The sequence below is a fragment of the Vipera ursinii genome (genome assembly GCF_947247035.1).
Source record: "Vipera ursinii genome assembly, chromosome: 2".
Lineage (NCBI taxonomy): Eukaryota > Metazoa > Chordata > Lepidosauria > Squamata > Viperidae > Vipera > Vipera ursinii.
The window spans coordinates 142323571-142342638 of record NC_139513.1 but is presented as its reverse complement, the minus strand read 5'-3'; the positions used below and the strand labels follow the sequence as shown (position 1 = coordinate 142342638).

At 40.6% G+C, this 19068-nt stretch overlaps 1 protein-coding gene and 1 long non-coding RNA gene across 2 annotated transcripts in view; one reads left to right on the top strand and one right to left on the bottom strand.

Annotated features, from left to right (window-relative positions):
* TOM1L1 (target of myb1 like 1 membrane trafficking protein) overlaps positions 1-17145 on the bottom strand; it is a 46026-nt gene extending 28881 nt beyond the window's left edge. Inside the window, exons 1-3 of the mRNA XM_083353625.1 lie at positions 16908-17145; positions 15038-15122; positions 5596-5674 (exon numbers count right to left, since the gene is read on the bottom strand). Of these exons, the coding sequence (XP_083209751.1) occupies positions 5596-5674; positions 15038-15122; positions 16908-16965 (222 nt within the window). The 5' untranslated portion in view covers positions 16966-17145. The remainder of the gene's footprint in view (positions 1-5595; positions 5675-15037; positions 15123-16907) is intronic.
* Positions 1-19068, top strand: part of LOC310635062 — a 792702-nt gene that overhangs the window by 284640 nt on the left and 488994 nt on the right. The gene's annotated exons all lie outside the window — the stretch shown is intronic.

The window sequence follows — 19068 nt, the reverse complement described above, 5'->3', positions numbered from 1 at the left end:
CTGGAAAGGCCTCAGTGATGTTGGTGGTGGACACTCTGCCCATCTACAGTTGATCTTCTTCCTGTACTTCAAGAAGCTTTGCATCTTGCACTACTCCATATCTGGCTATGCAAGCCAAAGGCTACACTGTAATAAAGTTGTAAAAGATAAAGGTAAAGGTTCCCCCGCACATGTGTGCTAGTCGTTTCCGACTCTAGGGGCCAGTGCTCATCTCCGTCTCAAAGCCAAAGAGCCAGCGTTTGTCTGAGGACGTCTCCGTGGTCATGTGGCCAGCATGACTAGACTCCAAAGGCGCCACGGAACGCTGTTACCTTCCCACCATAGCGGTCCCTATTTTTCTACTTGCATTTTTACGTGCTTTTGAACTGCTAGGTTGGCAGAAGCTGGGACGAGTAACACGCGCTCACTCTGTTATGCGACACTTGGGATTCAATCCACCAAACTGCCAACCTTCTGATCGACAAGCTCAGCATCCTAACCCACTGAGCCACCGCATCCCTAATAAAGTTGTAGCCCATCCTAAATACAATTTGGTCAGAATCATTCCTTGGATTAGGCCCACTGTTTATTTAAATATGATTTGCTGAGTAAGTCATAATTGACCAAGTTCATTATAATTACCAAAACCATAAACAATAATTTACAGGCCACAATGGCTGAGATTCATGAAACTTGGCAAGCCAAATCATACAATCTATTTTAGGGTTGGAGTGGCATGCAAGTCTCGATATTAAGTGTCATTCTAATGGGATGAAAGGCAGGATGGAAATCTAAAGAATGATGAAACAGAGGTACCTACCGTGTATACAATTTATATAGGTCAAAATACAGTAAAGCTCTCAATTTTAGTGCTTCAGATTACAAATTGGGAATATTATATTCTTATAAGATCTGCCTGTAAATCAAAACCCTTGACCCCTGTCCCAAATCCACAAATCTAGCCTAACCCATTGTGGGAGACAAGAAGAAATTAATGTCTTTTTCAGAAGTGTGACTGCCCAATAGGGTTGTCCCTACATTAACAAACTTAAAGGCATTCTTTGGTTCCAGGTAGCATTTAATGATGCAGCTCATTACAAAGAGGCCATCACTGCAACTGAAAGACTATTTTGCCCCCTCTCCTTTATCCCTAAAGCCCTATCTCAAGTTTCTATCCTTCAAGGTGAATAAACGTCTTGATTCTAAACATCATCTAATTTGTAATCCCATTATTGTTTCAAACCGGCATCTTTTCATTCTGTCTAGTCCAGCCATTTATTATGGAGATTCTGCAACTTCATTTGAGAAAGCTGTAGTACTGTGATACCCAGATCCCTGAAATGAGATTTGCCTGGGAAAATGTTTAGCTCCCATAGATCTTCCAAAGTAGCAGGATCCTTCAATTAACACTTAAGAATTCTACTACGGTAAAAATCATATAAAAAGACTGGCAAAGGCCTAGAGAAGGCTCCAGTAAATCCAGCAGCTTGTTTATTTACATTTAAACTATTAGGTAATCTCCCACGAAAGCAGGTCTGACACACCCAAAGTTTATTAATACCGGTAATAAAGATTATGTAACCAAGCAGCAAACTTGGCTGCCTATGTAAAAATATTCCTTCTTACTTCATTTTGGAAATATTGTAAACAGCGAGGATTTGTGGCTGTTCCCCTAGGCTGCATGCAGCCTCTATTCTTCTAAGATCTATGACAAAAAAAAACGCCTGCAATACTGATTTGAAAATATGACTTCTTTTAATTGATGAAAAAAGAATCTATACAGATGGGACAGGGAATTTGGAGGGCCACCATTTTGTCTCAATGATATACCTGTTTATTATCGTTCTCTGGTTTTAGTCTCTAATTTTTCATCACTCAAATATCAAAACACCCTCATGCCCTAATGAAGCAAGTACATAACAATACGTCCAGCTCCAAATTTCCTATTTTAACTCTTTAACAGAGGTACAGAAAGAATAAGCTGAACTGAGCAGAAGAAAAAATCTTGTCGTTCTAAGCAGTTTCCTCTACTTTTGCTTGTAGATAAACAGAAATTACTTGCAGGTCAGACATGTTCCCAACTTCCACCAACTCATGTAACTATAAAAGCATATGGAATTTTTTTTATTTAAACTCCATGCAGATAAATTAACATCGGCAGAATAAATCCCTAGATAAATTATCCCAAGGTGGTTTCAAGCCACACATTACAGTGTGCTGAGCAGGCAGGGAAAATAAATAAAAGGCAGATAGTTTGATATCTAATCTGTATGCCAAGAGGAAGCCAAAGCTGGTTTTGTTTTTTTAGTCCATATGTTTGCAACTCAGAAGAACTTCAAAATACTTATAGTAGTGACTCAGAGTTACTAAGAAGAGGGTGGGGGCACAGAAGTTTGTCGACATACCCAATCTAGCATAACATACTAAGACATCAAATTGATGTCTGGAAAATGTTGGCCATTTATCAACCTAAATTAGCTCAACTCTGCCGATAATTGTCCTGCTCAACAAGTTACCAGAATAAAAGCAGAATACGCAATAAGAAACTGCTCCTGCACATCTGATAATCAGACCTAATAAGCTCCTTTGATTAAGCAGAGAAGATGGTAACACACACATTGCACAATACTGTACTATTTTCTCCGGAGACACAGAGCTAGCAGACATTTTGTTTGCACCTGTATCCACTGCTGATCAAATCCTGAATAATCATGCAAACCCTGATTATGTTTTGTTTGCACCTGTATCCACTGCTGATCAAATCCTGAATAATCATGCAAACCCTGAAATTTAACACAATATACAGATTTCTGCTTACGTTGTCCTTTATTGTGAATACAACAACATTGTATTTTTCATGATACTTCTCTATAAGAATTCTTCAAGAACAAGGCTCCACTCCATAGATAGACAGATGAATCCTGGTGACTGCTTGGATAAGTCCTTGCATTTTTTCTGGCAAGATTTCAGAAGTAATTGTGTTTGCAGCTGGCTTCATAACTAAGGTGGTCTCTAGCCCTATGCCTTAACCATTACACCAAACTGGCTATATCCCAGTTTAGAAAAGCTTATGTTATAGCTTTTTTATAAAATCATTCCTGCAAGACAGAAACACACACCTACACATCTGATTTCACTGAAAGAATTCTGAAATGGTGATGTGATTCATTCCATTTAGTATTTCAAGGTATCCACCATCCCCAATGGAAAGATCACTGGATAAAAATTTCTCTCTATTTTCTTACAGGATATGAAATCTCAAGGGACCCCTGTTATCTTTCACATTTGTCAAATTATGAATAATGATTAATTACAGTAGAGGCTGGAATATAATTGCATATCTTTCATTCATTCTACAATACTTCACGTAATTTGAAACTGTTTGCAAACTAATTAGGATGACAGGTACAAATTAGGAATGAAAGCTATCGTATTCATTTGAGGGAAACATCCTTCACTGCAGTTCTATAATTTCTGAAAGGAAGGATTCAAACATTAGGTGGTATCAAACCTTTGGAGAAATTTAAATCAGTAGGACTTCAGTCATACAGCGTGGTAATCGTTATTTTGAAAAGCAAATTCCTCAAATTCCAAAAGCTGCATCTTACATTACAACCAATGAGGTAGGTAATCCTGTGTACAAGAACTATCAATCATTTGTACCACTAGCAATGTGCCTGACTTTTTTTAAAAAAACCATAGGAATTGAATCCGTCTTATCATTACAATGACTGTACACAGGTTCCAACAATGGACCAATCTACATTGCTCCAAATTCCCAACTGCTATCACTGTTTGGCCATACTGGCCTAGATTACAGCCTACATAGGAATGTTAGACAACACCCATAAAAATATCAGACTGGGCTACTATACAGGAAACTCATTTTTTCCCCTCCAAGTATTTCTAACTCACACCCACTTGTTATTATTTGGCAAGTATTTTTTGGAAGTGATTTGCCCTTGCTTGTTTCTGAGGGTTGACAAAGACTGGCCCAAGGTCACCCAGCTGTACCTAAGGCAGAATCAGAACTCATAGTCTTCCAGTTTCTAACCAAGTACCTTAACCACTGCACTAAACTGGCTCTCATGCCATTTAACTCCAGTTTTTAAAATTGCATGTTATTTGCTACAACATCCTGGAAACTGGACTGGTGGCTAAATGCACAAGACTCATTTCATCAGCTTCTGACTTGGTTCATGTATCACACTAAATCACAGATGAAATGTAATTGTGATTTGTGGAACAAGCCATAGCCTGTTCAAAGGTATTATACAAATATTATTACTGCTAAAGTACCAAGATTTTTAAGTTTCATGCAGATTGCAGTTTTGTAAATATAAAGTTTCCATCCAGCATTGTAACGTTGAAATGAAAGACAGTAGATGCCTGCTAATACAGCAAAGGTGAACTGTTGCCCAACAGTTATTATTAAAGCTACAACTCCCAGCATCCTTTATGTTGTAATAAAGTTATAATCCAGTTATTCAAATAGTGCCTTCCTCAATTAAAGCCCAGCAAAGACAGAAATACATGAACAGAAATTATTTTTTCACATTGACTTTATAGATAAAATATTGTAAGACATTTTTAAATTACAAAATAAATATCTCCTCTCTATGTGATCTGATTCTGAGCAACCAACACCTTCGTGTAGTTAAAACTACATGCTTCAATGGACTTGGTTCAAAAATATTGTCAATAGGACTTGATACTAGCATATAAAGATATTACCGCACGCTGTAAAATGGAAAACTCTCAGAGAAAACATTTTGTGGTTAAGCAACAATTCCTTTAACAGGATGTCATTCTTTTTCTTCCAAGCTAACTGAATACTTGAATGCTTAGTTTATAAAGAAAAAATGAGGCCATATGCTGATTAAGATGCTAAGCTTCCTACTTTAAGAGTGGGTTGGATAAAGCTAGAATGTTAAAAAAACAAACTAGAACTCTGAACAATGTTTGAATTTCTGTTTATTTTTTCATTTTAAATTGGGTGTTTTGTTGTGTCTTAGTACCTCCAGATTCATTCAAGAGAAGTGGGGAGGAAGAGGGTATTAATATAGTGGTTAAGTGTTGCATGGGCACTGTGGAGACCTAGACCCTAGTCCACCTTCAGGACATAAGATCCCTGATTAACTTTGAATGAGTCATTCTCAGTCATTCTGAGGCCTGCTATTATAAGGGTTAAAATAAAGGGAATAGAAATTATCTTGAGCTCTTGAAGAACTAGCAGATGATAAAACTAATAAGTAAATAGAACTGGAGGTTCTAAATTAATTTCCAGGCTACAGTGCCGGAACCTAAAATTTGTAAGAGTGTGTTCTACTTTAGTTGTCTTTCCTTTACCATTTGTTGAGAAGCAAGTGAGGTATACAAAGTACTTTTGCTACTCTCAATGGGGGGAGCAGTCTTCTGCCTATCAAAATAAAGGGGATATAAAAGTTATTTTGTAAGTTTGATTAAAAAATGGCAACTTCTGTCCCATGAAACTGATTTTTTCATGCCTCAGAAAATTGTGCTAATATTCCAGCAAAACACTTATCTGAAAAACTCCCATAAATTCTGTCCTGTGCTGTACAAATATTTCCTAAGGATCAAACATGTTGTACTTACGGACAAGGTAAGATGAATCTCCACATGATTACAGTTTTTGGAAAGCCTTTTCCTAAGTGCTCTCACTGCATCCTTGGGTCTGTGGTTAGAAGAAATAAAGTCAGAAAACATACTGACCATTAACTAAAATTCAACATACATATTATTTCTCTTATAATGTTAGCTGAAAATAAGGAATCAAGATTGCTGAAAGGAAACCACCCCCCAAAGAGGAAAATTAAATCAAGATGGGAATAAAGCAAGGTAGCCACTTCAGTGACAAAGGTGAGTTGTGTGTTTAGAGTACATACACTAGAGGTGGGCAACTAAGGCAACTTTACGATTTATGGATTTCAGCTTCAGAATTCCCAAGCTGGCTTGGATAAGTCATCGCACAACTCTGGGAGTTGAAGTACACAGGTCAAAAAAGTTCCATAGTTGCCCACCTGCCAAAGAATAAAATTTCTCACTCCATTACTGAAGCTTGTACAATAGATAGTTAATTTCCAACATCTGCATGACCTCATGTCTGAGATGATTTGTATTTGGTAATTGACTGCGTAGCGTCCCTATTAACAACAACAACAACAACTTTACTGTCACTTTGAATGTACACCAATCGGCATACCTCAAAATGAAATTTCGTTGCATACAGCTCTCAAAGGGTCACCATCTCCAATATACACTCCTTGTTCGTGGCCAGCTCAAGTTACAGATCTTCCATTTTAGTCTCTAGGGAGCAAACGATGGCAAACAGGACAGATGGAAACGGAGCTCCATGTGGATTAGCCCTCAAATTAGCTTGTATTCCTGCACGACAACCTCACCTCCTTTCCTTTTTTTGATCCTGTATCTTCAACCTTTTCCTTAAAGAGGCCTTGCTCCTTTTTGTCACTGGAGAACGCTGCCATACAGAAGGTAATATGCGACTGTACATAAGCTTTGCTAAAATGGTTTCCCAAACTCAAGGCATTGTTTCTGTCTACAGTAAAAGTACTGTAGGAACACTAGAGTCTTACCAAAATGTTGAATTCCAACTCCCATCAGCCCCAAATGCTGTAGCATGCCTAACAGTCAGTGTTGTAAGTAAGATGCCTTTCCCAGAGGCATGGAAAAATAATCATCATCATCATCAATACGAGAGAAAATAAAAACAAAACAATAAAAGATTATATTCAGAGTGATTGTGAGATAGATTCCGAATTTACTCCCAGCTTCTAATAGCCTGCAAAGTCTTTAACTACTGAAAATCCTTACTGCATATCCTTACTCTTTACAGTATTATCTTTACTCTTTACTGTAGTATTATCTTTACTCTTTACTGTATTATCTTGGCCAAAATATAGTGTGACAATATCAACAAAGGCAATATTGATGAATTAGCATTTCCAAATATAAATAAGCTAAGACAGCAGGGCATGCTAGTGTTGAAAATTATTTATTGTACGAACATCTGTAGGGGAACAAGAAATTTTATCTACAATTTCCTTTATGTTCCTATCTAACCCTTTAGTGCAGGGGTGTCAAACTGCCGGCCCACAGGCCGGATGCGTCACACCAAAACTGCACCCACCCCATTGCCGGCAATGGGAAAAAAAGTCATGATGCATCGCGACATGTCACATGACGTTGCAAGTTTGACACCCCTGCTTTAGTGTACTTCATCACTAAGTAGACTCAACACCAATAGCATCAGTTAAAAAAACATGTTTTATTATTAATTTAATAATCTGTCTGATTTCCCCCCCAAAAAAAATCCACTCCAGATAATTGCATATAGGTGTGTAGTTGTGCTTTATCAATTATTGAGTTCAATATCATGAATAGCCATAATTGCTTAGCCATGGCTTGTTAAATAAGAATCAATTAGCTGGTTTCACAAAACATATTAAGGCAAGCCACAAGCCTGGAGTTAAAAACATACTGATTTTTTTATAAATGCTAAGCCACCCTAGAGCTCATCATGATATATGAATCAGGCCATTATCACACAGGACAACTAAGGATTACAGTACATTAATTGCATTTTAGCTACTTCCACATTTGCAACAGATTAGCTTGTTGGAGGGAAGGGAGGAAGGAAAGATTGATTTTTCTCTTCTGTGGGCCAAATACCTAAAATACAAAATTACTCTGTGCAAGGCCAAGACATTAACATCAGGATCCTGGCTCACTTTAAGTCTAATTATAGGATGCTTCAAAACAATCAAGGCAGACACGCTATTAAACAAATTGTACTCCACCTTAAAGAAGGCTGTGCTAGGTTATCTGTGTTCTTTGCACCTCCTTATATATTTATGAAAAGGAAGAAAAATTGGTTTACAAATTTTCTATGAAAAATGGAGATTTCCCCCCACTATAAATACCTTTATTTTTTTAAAAAAAAATAACAAAAGATTTGGTTTTGAGTGGAATGAGGTAATTAGGGTTCACACCTCTTAGCTCTCACATAAACTTCGTCTAGTGCAGTGTTTTTCATGTACAGACTTCAACTCCCAGAATTCCGTAATCAACCTGCTGGCTGAGGAATTCTGGGAGTTGAAGTCTATACATCTTAAAATTGGCAAGGTTGAAAAATCTTGGTCTAGTCCATTGCTTTGATTCCATTACTAATAGGCCTCTACGTTTTTCCATTAATCTCAAAGGCAACCCCCTCCCCCCACCCCAAAACTGTCCTTCTGGTAATAGCTCTGCATAGGGAATTTCCATAGTTTTCAATGTCTTCTTTAAAGGGGCAGAAGAGAACCAACAGAGGAGCTTCTTTGGTGGAAAGATTTTGAAGAAACAGAGCTGAGGTTTAAGATAGCATGTCAAAAAAAAAGAGCTCTTGGTACAGAGAAGTCTTCATACAACTCAAGTGCTTCCACCTCCATCACACAGGACAAAAAACCAGCATGCTCAAGGGTTTGCTTAGTTCTTTTGCATTTTGGAGGACATTATATTTCTAAATCATCTTTCAATTAGAAGCTATAAGTGGTGTGTGTATCCTGTTTTCCATAAAACAACAATCCTGTGAGGTAGACTGGGCTGAGAAACAGCTTCCGTGACTGAGGTCAAGAATCTGGGTCTCTACTCTTAATCTGATATTTTATTGATTACTTGACACTGGCTCATTTGTGGGATTACATTGTATTTTTAAAAGGTGAAATGGCATGCTTAAGCCTTGCAGAAACTTCAAGCATCAACAATGGACTCCAAATTGAGAAGAGCACATCTTCCTTCCCCAGTCATTACCATTTTCTATAGAGGGACGATTAAAAGCATCCTGTCATTTTGTATTACTGTATGGTTTGGAAATGTTTTGGATAGGGAGGCTGTGCAGAGAGTGGTGAGGACGGCAGAAAAGATTACTGGATGTTCACATCCTTCTATTCAGAACATGGCATATAAGCGTTGCTTGACCAGAGTCCGCATATTGTCATGAATGCTACACATCTTCTCTATGACCAGTTTTCTTTGTTACCTTCTGGGAGGAGGCTTCACAGTATCGGAAGCAGAACAGCTAGATTCCGTAATAGCTTTCTATTATATAGCATCAACCTTGTTAACTTTCAAGACTCTTTTTTTCCACTATGTGTTTCCACTATTGTGATTAATATATAAACACACATGTCTCTGTGTGTATTTATGTGTGTGTTTGTAGTGTGTGTCTGTGTGTATTCTTTTGAGAATGGGCATTAGAATTGCATTTTTTAACAGGTGCAGTGTGTTCACAGAAAAAAGTGAACATAAAGGTTATCTTATCTTAAATTCAGGCCCTGAATTTAAGGTGGCCTTCAAATGCTACATGAAGCCTTATGTGGCCTTCAAGATACTTCTGACTATATAATACAAAAGGAAAAGCATGACTTTAGAGCTTTCTGCCCCCCCCCCCCACTCCACCCCGGGGTGAAATTTCTCTGGCAAGAGATCATTTCACTTTTTAATACTTCATAAACAGGTATATTCTGCTGTTCCTGATGACTCTTAGCTTAACTTTGGTTATCTCTATTGCTCATCTAGATTAAACGGTAACGATACCAACCAACTGTTAAATGACCAGCTTTTAGTCACATAATTTCAAATGCTGAACTGGACATAGGTTAGAGGGCTGCTAAACACTGACACATAAGCCAAACCAAAACTCATATAATCCTATTCCCCCTGTAAACATGGCTTCTCTTTAGCTAAGCCCACAAATGTCTGAGGTTATGCAGAGCCAAAGAAAGTTAGTAGTTAGGAAAGGGAGAAGGTACTGTATATCTCCCCATGGAAAGACTGTTTTAGAGGAGTAACATTACAGCTTCTGTGGGTGAGGTCAGGAACTCAAACCTGGGTCTCCCTACTCTTAATCCAATATTTTATTGATTACTTCACACTGGCTCATTTGTGTGATTACATTGTATTTTTAATTTTAAAAAAAATTGTTATAGTTGCCCACATCACGGAACCGGTCCCTGGTGCCAAAAAAAGATTGGGGGCTGCTGCTTTATAGGATAGAGGAAGTATGCCTTTACTGCCACAATGCCTGCCCACTGCAAAGCCTCTCTCAGAGATATGAATGGGACCCACTTTCCTGCGATTCTGAAAGGAATTTAAAAACCAGTTTTTAAACTGAGGTTAACACATTTAGCTGATGCATTTGTGGAGGGCCCATCATAAAATAAAATAAAAAAAATATCTAATGGCTTAGCATTTTAGTATGGGCTCCCAGTTTATGTTTAATTGTTTTTAATCTATTATTTCTGGGTTTTGAAAGTCACCCAGAATCTAATAGAGTGGGCAACTAGAACAAATTTAATAAATTAAATTAAACTGAGACATCTTTCAAAACAATGTGCCAATTTTCTTTGCATGGTTGGAAATTGCTTAGAGGATAGGTCCACAGCAATAACACTGATATTGCCTTTGGCTGGGTAATTCTGTTGTAACTATGAGTTGCTGTTTTTTGTTGATTGGGTTCAGGCTTTGTTGCTGGTTTACTTTATTATTATTATATTTGTAAGCCATCCAGGAAACATTTTTAAAAAGAAGAACAGGTTCCACTGCTAAAGTATAAATAAAAGGCTATGGCTGGAGTCCAGAGAATAATCCCTACCAAAACAACAAAACCCATCCCAGAAAAATAAACCCAGGATTAGCAATAAGCAATACTTCTAAATGCATATAAACATCAGCCTATATCTTAATGTGTATAGAGGAGCAAACAGTAAGAGATAACGCTTATTTTATTCCAGTTTTGCTTTGGGCAAAAATTTCTCTTTAAGTAATGATTCTCACAGACTGCAGTCTTCAAAATATGTGGGACTCTCACTCTCTTTGGCTATGCTGGTTAAAGACCTACAGGTAGTCCTTGAATTATAACTGTAATTGAGCCTGAAATTACCATTATAAATTGTTACAGTCGTAAGACAAGGCATCCACATAACTGGAAGTAATTGCCAGGCCTTTTTTGTGATGGTTTTTAATCGTTAAAAGAACATGGCAGTTATTAATAAACCTGTTCATTTGAATGGGCATTTTTAGCTGGAATTGTGGTCACATGGCTGAGGAATGCTGCACAATGGGTCGTAAAGCTGACCTGCCCTATATGCAGCCACATGACCTCAGGGGGCATGTGGTGTGACCATTTATGACGGTCAGGGATGTTTTATGGGCTGTAAGGTACCCATTCAGCAGCCATCATAACTGCAAACATTCTCAAAATAACTTGTTAAGCAACAAGTCATCTAGACCAGTGGTCCCCAACCTTTTGGGCAACAGGAACCAGTTCTGTGGAGAGAGGTTTTTCCGTGAACTGGAAGGGACATGGTTTTGTGTGCTGCCTACATCCCTCGGATGGGACTTCACTTGTTTGTGCGGACCGATTTCTAACATGCCGCGGATCAGTGCCAGTCCACAGAGCGGGGATTGGGGACCCGTAATCTAGACTAAAGCACACCCAATAAGATTAAGATAGATTCTTTTTCTCTACTGAAAGAAAGCAGCCAAGATATACCAGAGTATATGTGCGTGGAAAAGGAAGAGTTACATTCAAGAGCTCTGATATGTAGCTCCTGATAACTCATCCAAGATTCTAGATGTTGTGTTTATTGCTACTTCATACACTGAACTATGTCCACACATTTTTGGATTTTCAGAGCTGCTGAACTATCATTCTCAGCAGTCTTCAACAATCATGGCTAATGGTAAGGAATGCTAGTAACTGTAGTTCAGCACTTTCAGGACAGTTTCCCATTGTGCAGCAACCTCCATTGCAAGTCACAATAACAAATCAGTATGTCATATTGTCATGCAAATAGTACGATTCTGTGCTTTAATGACAATGTGACATCTGATGCAAGGACAAGTTGCACCATTTGTGCAATAATATCAATTCAGAAATGGCATTTGCCTCTATCCTTGTGTTATGTGAAGTAGGTTGAAAGTAGTTTGTTTGGGTTTTTTTTGCATGTTGGCAAAAGAGGTACTGTCATTTCAAGCAAATCAGGATATGTTACCCTTACATAGCAGTAGTTAACAAATAAGGGGTACACTTGGGAGAGTTTTGAATATTACTAGAACTCTTTTGAATATTAGTAAAAGAGAGCCCTAACTCATCCATAAGTAAGAGTTATGGTACAATTAAAAAGTCAGTTTCAACTAGTATTGTAGTTCTTAAACAACAAACCTCAGGACATAGAATTACATGCTCAAAATACCATGCTGCTTCTTTGCAAAGTTACACACCTCAAACAGGATGTTTTCTGCTAGATGCCCTGTAGTTCCTGCTTCAAAGGTCTCCTGGAAATACAGCTTGTGGACTGAGCATTGGCATGAATGTCATTTAGTCACAAGACTCACTGATCAAACACTCTTTCTCAGGCAAAGACACATCCCAGGGTTGCTCTCAGGATAATGGACTTCTCTGCATTTTTTTGAAGGCAGGACACCAATGTAATTAAAGGTAGTCCTTGATTCATGACCGTTTGCTTAAACAAGATTTGAATTAGCAACAACCTCCGTAAAGGAGACTTATGACCTAAATTTGAACTTACAATTGTTGCCCGTCCCCATAGTCACATGATTGCAATTCAGGCAACCGGCTCACTTATATGACCAGTTGCCCACCTTGCGATCATGTGACTGTTAATTGCAACATCTTTGCTGGTTTCCAATTTGCACTTGGGAGCTCCTTTCATGTCCCTGTTAATGAGCCCACTGAAGTGGTACCTATTTATCTACTCGCGTTTGCACGCTTTTGAACTGCTAGGTCAGGGGTAGGCAACCTTGGATCTTTTATGACTCGTGGACTTCAACTCCCAGAATTCTTCAGCCAGCCAGCTCAGGAATTCTGGGAGTTGAAGTCCACGAGTCATAAAAGAGCCAAGGTTGCCTACCCCTGTGCTAGGTGGACAGGAATTGGAGTGGATGACAAAAGCTCTGACACACAGCAACACTCCAGCTTCGAACGCGCTTCATTGGCATATAGTGAAGTTGATCAAATGACCATGGAAGTGTCTTTGAACAACACTGACATCCTCAGCTAAGAATGGAGATGTGCGCCACCCCCTACAGTTGGACATGACTGGACAGGAGAAAAGGGATAAGAATAGCTACTATTGCTCACATCTATTCAAATGCTAAAAAACAGTGAAGGCTCTAGTCAAACTTGCAAGATCCTATAAATCAGGGGTGTCCAATTTTGGCAACTTTAAGACTTGTGGATTTCAACTTCCAGAATTGCCCAGATAACAGATAGACACCTTACTATAGATTCTATATACGACCATTACAGAACTGCTTTACTCACCATGTTTTCTAAGTATACACTGTCATTCATTTACAGACACATTTAATGAACAAGTACCAACAAATATGAGTTTTTATGGGAGGCAGGATACAAGTACAGCTACCAGGAAACTAGGATTGCCTAATATATGCTATTTGTCTATTTATTATCTATTTATTTATTTATTTATTTGCGTTTATAGTCTGTTCCAGAGACACCGGACAATTCACATTCAAATCCAACTCATGGGGCAACAGTAATCACAATATCAAAAACATATAGCAATATCCATTTTCAAACTGTATTCATTTCTCGCTGCCTGTGATTTTAAAAAAAATGTCAAGATGAAGATTTCACAGCACATGAAGAAACTTTTACATGGGTCTCATGTCAATCAAGCCCCACTTAAAGGCAAGCAAGAGGGACTCGGTGAAAGTTGGCAACCCCTAACATGCATCAGATGAAGGAGTTCCTACAACTTCATATAAAGCTAAAATGGGTAAACCGTAAACACCACTCGGTCTGGTTGGCAGTTGTTTTTCCCCCCTAATCGTGCAAATCTCTTCCCGCATCATTCAATCAGAATTGTGAATGCATTGTTTTCAGGGAACATTTTGTGAATTTTTTTTAAACTTATATTTATTTTACTTCTTAAAAATAAAGTTTAAGTAAATAATAATTGTGAGATATGTGAGACATGTCATCAGAATGGATGAGTGCTATATACCTCTCTAGTTATTCTATTGTGTACTGGAGTCTGGAGGAGATCTCAAGGTTGATCATACAAGCGTTACAAAGACATTGCGAAAGAAATCCCACACCACTGTGACTTCCAGCTAGGACAGGGATGTCAAACTGCCGGCCTGTGGGCCAGATGCATCATAGCAAAACCGTGCTCACCCCATTGCTGGCAATGGCAAAAAAGTCGTGATACGTTGTGACACGTCATGTGACATTGCGAGTTTTTTTTATTCCATTTATATCCCGCCCTTCTCCGAAGACTCAGGGCAGCTTACAAGCTTAGCAGTAGCCTTCATTCTATGCATATGCCTGCTTATTAGGGCTTTCACACACACCCCAAGCGGCATTATTACAAAGTCAGCTTAATTGCCCCCAACAATCTGGGTCCTCATTTTACCTACCTCGGAAGGATGGAAGGCTGAGTCAACCTTGAGCCTGGTGGGATGCGAACCTGCACTAATTGCAGGCAGCTGGTGTTACTTAAGGAGGCATTAGCCCACTGCTCCACCAAGGTTTGACACCCCTGAGCTAAGAGAACAAGAAGCTGCAGCTGCTGACAAGGCCTCTGCTATGAAGCCTTCACCAGCTTTGAAGACACGTGCCACCCAAAACTGATAAAAAACAGAGTGGCATCACAGAGCATCACCCACAATTACCACAACAATGGACTTCCCATGCCTTTCCACTGTGCTAAATTCGGTGCTTCTAGCCTGGGACAGCAGAGCCACCTCCACATCCAGAAATGAACTGCAAATCAGTGTCTTCTTTGAAACCTGAAAGACTATCATCTTATATTTCTTAGCCTCAAGTTCCACAAAAGCCAAAAAAAAATTCCCCCAAGTTTCCCCAACTGCTGAAGAACAAAATGATACAAACAAAATAGGCAGCAATTCATGAAGAAGCATTGTCATTCTCTAACCTCATAGCTAAAGATCGAACGCTTATCTTTTCAAAGAACATCAAGCAGCTTACCCTTCCTCAGTTGTGTTGATAAGGTCACAAATATGCATAAACTGACCCCATTCTTCTGTCTGCAAGGCTCCAAAAGTAGCTTTCGCTGCCAAAGGAAAGATTGGGCTCACAGTTAAAAAGCTAGACAATTTGGAACAAACTGTTATTTTAGATGATCAAAGTAGGACATTTAGACTTAGAAGACAGCTTTTCCAAAGTAAAAAAAATGAGAATGGCCAAATATATATCTAGTACAGATAGTCCTCGACTTACGACAGTTCATTCAGTGACTGTTTGAAGTTACAATGGCCATGAAAAAAGTGACTTATGACCTTTTTTTCACACTTGTGACCACTGCAGCATCCCAATGGACATGTGGTCAAAATTCAAATACTTGGGAACTAACTCATATTTATGATGGCTGGAGTGTCCCAGTTGTCATGTGATCCCCTTCTGACAAGCCAAGTCAATGGGGAAGCCAGATTCACTTAACAACCTTGCTACTAACTTAACAGCTGCAGCGATTCACTTAACAACCGTGGCAAAAAACGTAGTAAAAATGGAGTGAAATTCACTGAACAATTCTCTCGCTTAGCAACTGAATTTTTTTAATTTTTATTTATTTTTAATTCCATTTATATCCCACCCTTCTCCGAAGACTCAGGGCAGCTTACAAGCTTAGCAGTAGCCTTCATTCTATGTATATGCCTGCTTATTAGGGCTTTCATACACCCCCCAAGCGGCATTATTACAAAGTCAGCTTAATTGCCCCCAACAATCTGGGTCCTCATTTTACCTAACTCGGAAGGATGGAAGGCTGAGTCAACCTTGAGCCTGGTGGGATGCGAACCTGCACTAATTGCAGGCAGCTGGTGTTACTTAAGGAGGCATTAGCCCACTGCTCCACCAAGGCTCAAATTCTGAGCTGAATTGTGGTCGTAAGTCAAGGTCCCACCTATAAATAAAAATACATATCTGTCTGCCGACTTTAAAATGTAGGGAATTCAGCTAATGGTAACAGATTGTATTTGGTGGCGTTTCAACATTTAAGGAGCCAGAGTGCAACAACAAGGGTGTATGCATCCAAGATAAAATGAGCCTAAAGCCCTCAGATGCTACTGAACCTTAATGTCCATCAATCTTAATCAACAACTTCTGGAATTTCACCCATTGCCCTGTAGGATGCAGGAACACCAGCACTGCATTAATGCCTATATCGACAATTTTTGGCCCTGAAAGAGGAGACTTCGGCAGATGCTACCTTCTATTGGACACCTGTTGTGGTTAAACATTCTTGCAATGTTCAGAAAGCACAGATGTGCACTTCCAACGAGTTCTGATTCTCAGTTGCTGACTGACATTTCCTGTAAGTAATCTTACCAGCTAGGTAAACTGTCAGTTGCTCTCCCCATTCTTCCAAGGCTCACCGAAGGTTCGAGTGCCCTATATAGCAGCATTTCCCAACCTTAGGAACTTGAAGATGCGTGGACTTCAACTCCCAGAATTCCCCAGCCAGCATAGCTGGCTGGGGAATTCTGGAAGTTGAAGTCCACACATCTTCAAGTTCCTAAGGTTGGAAAACGCTGCTATATAGCAATCGGTTGCCCTTGGCGTTTCTGTTAACATGGCAAGCAATCTTAATTTCCAGCGGGCAGCGGATAATAGCTTGGGATTCGAGTTACCATAAAATGAAGCCCTTCTCCCCACAACCCTTTTGAGAACACAAATCCGAGAGCCTCACGCACGCCGTCTGGGTCCCATCGCAGCGTCAATGCTACTTACTACCCAGCGCCGAAAGCAGAAGTTTCAGGATTGAGCCGCTAAATTTCAGAGACGGCCCGGGCCAAGACGGAAGGGGACGCGAGCTCCCCGGCGGCCAGGCGCCGCTTACCGATCAGATGGCCCACGGGGGTGCCGAAGGCATCCTTCTGGCTCTTCCCAAAAGCCATGCTTGCGCCTGTGTTTTTCAGGCCCGTTCGAGAGACCGGGATCTTCAGGTCGGACCCGAGAACGACGTCCGCCAACCTTCTCCCTTAAGCAGCTGAAGCCGACGCCTTCCACCTCTGCTCCAGTGGCTGCCCCGTCGGGGACCGCTTGCCCAGTGCCTTTCCCGGAGGCTGGAAGGAGGAGCTTGGCGACCGCCTTCCAGGTGCTCGCCAGGGCTGGCCTCCCAGAAGCTCCGCGTCCGGGATCACGTGCCGGGCGGGACCGGATCAGACCTGCCCTGGCTTGGAGATCAGCGTCGGGAGGCGCCTGCCCGCGGTCTGCTCCCCCCCCACACACACGCTTCCTTCGGGGAATACCACGAGGTCGAGAAGCCTCTTTTGCTCCCTGGTGTTTCCTAAAGCCGTTTCGCTTTGCAACTTCCGCGATTGGCCGGGGGTGCTCTCATCACCCGGGGGGTGTCTGCTTCCTTTTCGAAGCGGGAGGGGAGAGCGATTTGGTATCCCACAACCGCACTTTTTTCCCCTCCTGTTCCGACCCTGAACGTCGGCACGTTTGAGTCCGGCTAATAAATCCGAGCTAATAGATAAGATAACCTTTATTGTCATTTTTTATTTTTGACTGCGGGCACATCGGCGCACCTTAAAAATGAAATATTAGCCTTGTTTCGAATCGAGCTTCCCTTCTGGTAACTTTTTGGATCAGTTCAGGATGCATCACGCTGAATAATAAATAATAATAATAAACCTTTATTGTCAAAGTACAACGTGTACATTGAGATTAGCTGAGCCTCCCCCCCCCGCTCTCTCCCCCCCCCTCTCTCCCCCCAACACACAGTGACAACAAACCCTCCATCCTACCACACCATGTGAACCAACCACCACACACCGGCCTCCCAAATCAATTCTGCATAAGTGCATAGAGATTATATCCCATTTAAAAGCCTAACAGCCCACAGATAAAAGCTATTTTTCAGGCTGTTGGCTGGCTATACTCCTATATCTCCTACTGGATGGTAGGAGAGTAAAGAGATACAGTACGGGGTGAGAGTCATCCCTGAGAATCTTCCTCACTCTTCCAAGGCAATGAGCCCTGGCGTTGTCATCCAGTGGTGTCAGGGGACAGCCCACAATGTCTTGTGCTGTGCTCACTGCCCTCTGTAATACTTTCCTGTCCGCGGCTGTCAAACCGGCATACCAAACCACAATACCATACGAGAGGACGCTCTCTATAGTAGACCGGTAAAAGAGGGTCATTAGCCGTTTTCTACCCTGTTCTTCCGCAAGACCCTAAGAAAGTGAAGCCTCTGTTGGGCCTTTCTAGCCACCTGGGTTATGTTAACTTTCCAGGTCAGATCTTCACAGAGGTAGACTCCCAGAAATTTAAAGGAGGAAACTCTCTCCACACAGTCCTCCCCAATGTAAAGTGGGGCAGGTTCCTCCTTTTTTTCTCCGGAAGTCTAACACCATCTCTTTCGTCTTGCCAATGTTTAGGTGCAAGTTGTTGTTACTATACCATATGGATAGTTTTTGTACCTCCGCCCTATATGCTGTCTCATCCCCACCTGTAATAAGACCCACCACAATTGTATCATCTGAGAATTTGATTATCGCAGTGGATGGGTCAGATGATACACAATCATAAGTGTATAAAGAGTACAGGTAGGGGCTAAGCACACAGCCCTGTGGCGTGCCGGTGCAAAGCTTCAGGGTGGTGGACAAAGCAGACCCGACCCTCACTGTTTGTAACCGATTCCTAAGAAAGTCTTGAATCCAATGGCAGATGGCGGGGGAGAATTTCAAGTCAGTCAGCTTCTCGATGAGAATGCTCGGCAAAATGATGTTGAAAGCCGAGCTGTAGTCAACAAAAAGCATCCTGATGTAACTTCCAGGTCTCTCGAGATGACTTGCTACAGAGTGTAAAGCAGTAGCTATGGCATCGTCTGTCGACCTATTTCCCCTGTAGGCAAATTGATGTTTATCAAAGTCCAGTGGGAGGCATGTCCTAAGATGTTGGAGAACCAATCTTTCGAAGCATTTCATGACTACAGACATTAATGCAATAGGTCTGTAGTCATTCAGGCACTCAACTGCAGTTTTCTTGGGGAC